Source organism: Danio rerio, chromosome 22 (genome assembly GCF_049306965.1).
Source record: "Danio rerio strain Tuebingen ecotype United States chromosome 22, GRCz12tu, whole genome shotgun sequence".
NCBI classification, from domain to species: domain Eukaryota; kingdom Metazoa; phylum Chordata; class Actinopteri; order Cypriniformes; family Danionidae; genus Danio; species Danio rerio.
In genome coordinates, this window is record NC_133197.1 from 15,975,001 (window position 1) to 15,978,986 (window position 3,986).

Genomic DNA, 3,986 nt, shown 5'->3' on the forward strand with positions numbered 1-3,986 from the left:
CATCTTTGAACCCAAACACATGAGCGTTCAGACACACTGTAACAGTGAGCTCAAATGTCAGTGTGTTTTTTGGGGTCATCACAGCAGCAGCTGGAGGATCATGTCACATCACGGCTAGAGCCGCCTCAGATTCTTCAGTCTGAGCAGATGGACATCATGAAAGAGATTAGTAATAATGTGCTCCATTCATGACAGCTCAGTCTGATCGTATTGTTTTATGTGCTTATAGGCAGCAAACAATGCAAGCCTGGATGTTTTGATGCACTGGATTTGAATAATCTGCATATGAGTAAACAACATGATGAACTTGTTGCCCTTTGGCTAGAGGAAACAGAGAGAGGTTGTTTTTGTTGCTGTTGTTTTTGTTGTTAGCATGCTAATTGTACTACACTGTTAACGATTTTTGTCAATTACACAGTATTTAGCTGTAACATGAACTGTATTTTACTGTAGGACAGTTATGCAGTAATTTACATTATTTTAGAGTGGCATCAGGAAAATTACTGTATATTTTACAGTAAAGTTAAGCACTAAATACATATTCAGAAATAAAAATGTTGCTGTAAATGTAAATACAGTATTTTAGCTCATTTACAGTAAGTTAAAGGCAAATTACTGCCAGTAAGTTACTGTAGATACTGTACAGGAAATTATTAACAGTGTAGTAAAGGTAGGTGGTGTTGAATGCAACCAAAAAATGAAAATTGTATCATCCTCCATTTTTTTTTCTGGAACGCATACAAGTGAAGACAAACAAATTTTTACTTTCTAAAGAAAAACGTATTTAAAATATCTTTTGTTTACAGTAAAATAGATGGTCTCACTTTACAATAAGGTTTCATTAGATAATGTATTCATTAACATGAACTAATTACTTGTACACCATTTATTATATATACTTCAAAATTTACTAATGCCTCATTAGCAGTCAAATTCATGCTTGTTAAATTAAGTTAAAGCACACTGAAGTAATGAACTGTATTTTCATTAACTTACATTAGGTCATTCATTCATTCATTCATTCATTCATTTTTTTTTGGCTTAGTCCCTTTATTAATCAGGGGTTGCCACAGTGGAATGAACCAACTTATCCAGCATATGCTTTACGCAGCGGATGCCCTTCCAGCAGCAACCCATCTCTGGGGAATATACATACACTCTCATTCACACACACACACACACACACTAAGGACAGTTTTAGCTCACCCAATTCACCTGTACCGCATGTCTTCGGACTGTGGGGGAAACCGGAGCACCCGGAGGAAACACACACAAATGCTGGGAGAACATGCAAACGCCACACAGAAATGCCCACTGACCCAGCCGAGCCTTCTTGCTGTGAGGTGACAGCACTACCTACTGCGCCACTGCATCACCCAACTTACATTAACTATCATGAACAAATACTGTAATAAATGTATTGTTCATTGTCTGTTCATGTTAGTAAATACAATAACTAACATTAACTAATACAGCCTTCTTATAAAGTTTTCAAATAGAACAAACTGAATAAATGTTTTAGCAATAAAAGATAAAAAAGTTAAAAAATCTCAATTATGATAAAATAATGAACAATAAAACTTTTATTTAAATGTATTTAATTAATGGAATTTTAGTAATCATGTTTTAAAATGTATCAGCTTGATCACTCAGAACACATGCAAAAATGATTTGATACAGTTATTTATTTCCAGTAGCTTCTAGTAACATAAATTATGGATAATATATAAAAGTTACATAAGTATTAGTCAATGTACATTTTTATCAATATCAAATAATATCAGCGTCTCTATAGACCATTTTATTGTGGTCATGTCGTTGCCCCTTAAACATTTCCTGCTTGTCCATAAACTATTTTATAACTGTAGCAAGAGGCAATTCAATCATAGGTTAATGTTAAAACAGCTGTCATAACATTATTTATCAATATGTGGCTCTTTTTGGATTCTCGAAAGTTATAGAAATTAAAAATATAAAACAGGAAATACGTTGGGACCATTGTTTTGGTTTACATCCCTCAGAATGGTCTATTAAATTCACCCAGTCTTATCATACAATATATACAATATTTATATATCCATTTGAAGTATAAATTATTAGCCAAGTATTTTTTTTACAAAAAATAATTAGTCAGAAAATAAAATATTAGGAAATATATAAAATATACAGCAATGGAAACCTATGAAAAGTCCCCATAATTCACAAAAACACCCTGTTTCAGTGTGTGTGTGTGTGTGTGTGTGTGTGTGTGTGTGTGTGATATATTGGTGTTATGTAAAAAAATCTTCAAAAATATTTTTATTAACATGTTTTTCATGTGATTTTACCCTGGATAGGTACTTTTACAGTATTTTCCTGTAATTATTTAACAATGTTTAACTGTATTTCAGAATAATGTGAAAAAACGTAAAATAAAATGGTAAAATTTTGTAAAATGGCAGTTTTTTTTTTTACAGTGTAGACAAGTTATGTTAAATAGGCAAGTCCAAACATGACTTATAAACATAAACATGGATTAATTTAATGAGCCAACTTTCTCTAATTTAGAAAATACTAATCTTATTTTATATTTATTCTTTTTCTTTTCGGCTTGGTCACTTTATTAATCAGGGGTCACCACAGCGGAATGAACCACCAACTTTTCCAGCACATGTTTTACACAGCGCATGCCCTTCCAGCTGCAACCCAACACTAGGAAACTTACTTATATTCATCAATAAAAAAAACTTCTAAAATTAAAAGAAATCTCAATCAAATCTACAAAGACAGTCATCAAATCAACTTCAAACCAGGATGTTTTGAGCTTCAGCAATCCTCAGATGTAGCTCCGCCCACACATTTCTCTATATACAAACAAGAATCATCTTCAAAATAAAGTCCATCTTACCACCAATTAAGGAGATCCAGACCTTGTGGACGGCGGCAGGCGACTGGCTCCATTCGCTGTTCTCCTGGGACCTCCAGGATCCAGCGTCTGACATGCCTTCATGGAGGTTCAGCAGAACCGGCTCTGGACCCTCGACCATCCGAATGTGTGCTGGTCCACAGGTACGTCATGTGCCAGTGGAACAGGACAGGGAGGATCCGGTTCACTGGGCTGCTCAGGTTTCCTCACAAGCCGCTCGGGTTTCAGTCCTGCTGAGGTGTGACTTTCAAGGTTCCTCACGTTACTTTTTTCCGAACGACGTTTGCTATTATGAAGTTTCTTCCTCTGCATGTTGTTATACAATGTAATATTTGGACCAATATCTGAGTAAGAAAGGTTTTTTTTAAAAGTTTGCAAGTAATCAAAATTGGCAGTGTTTATTTTGCAATTGCAAGACTTAAGGTGAACTAATAATCTGTGAGTTAATCCACTGAAAATATAGTTTTTCTTCAAAAACGAATCAAAATCTACCATTTTGCTTCTGCTCTGAAAAGGCAATCTTTCTCTGATGATGTCAGTTTTGCTTAGCCACGCCCCTCTAACCGGTTTTTTTTTTGTTGCTTGGCCACGCCCCTCCAACCGTTAGTTTGCTGTAGCCCCTTTCACACAGTGATACTGGTAAATATCCGGAAAATTTCCGGAAAGACTTTACCGGTATATTCGAAAAAGCGCTGTTCACACAGGCAATTTTCCGGAAAGGTTGTATGTGTGAACAGGTCCTTTTTGAAAATACCGGTAAATTCGTTCTGGCTATCTTCCGGAAAGAGAAGTTGTAACATTACCGGCAATTTGCCGGAATGCTGCACTGTGTGAATGCAGAAGGAAGATTGCCGTAATAAGCGCGTGCACGTCTAGAACGTGCTGACGTGAGACATCTGATTTAGCCAATCACAACAGTCAGACGCATTTACGTCCACGCGGTTTGTGAGAATAAAAGCCTTTGAATATTTTTCCAGACACATTTAGCTGCTAGAAGTTAGTCAGATCACGTTTATATGTTCTTCTTAATGCCAACTGTGCAAATAATCATCGATGAGATGCTTATGATAAGCTGTTGTTT

At 35.6% G+C, this 3,986-nt stretch overlaps 1 protein-coding gene across 8 annotated transcripts in view; it reads right to left on the reverse strand.

Moving 5' to 3' along the window:
• Nucleotides 1-3,198, reverse strand: part of cdc14ab (cell division cycle 14Ab) — a 73,897-nt gene extending 70,699 nt beyond the window's left edge. For 7 of the 8 annotated variants that reach the window (XR_012397457.1, XR_012397454.1, XR_012397455.1 and 4 more), the window contains exon 1: nt 2,888-3,159. Coding sequence is in view for 3 of the 8 variants with exons in the window: in XM_073936656.1 (XP_073792757.1) it covers nt 2,888-3,026 (139 nt within the window). In the remaining 5 variants the exon portion in view is untranslated. Of the gene's footprint in view, nt 1-2,887 lie in introns of all 8 variants that reach the window. The other variant, XM_073936655.1, reaches the window with a different exon arrangement.
• Nucleotides 3,199-3,986: the final 788 nt, after the last annotated feature.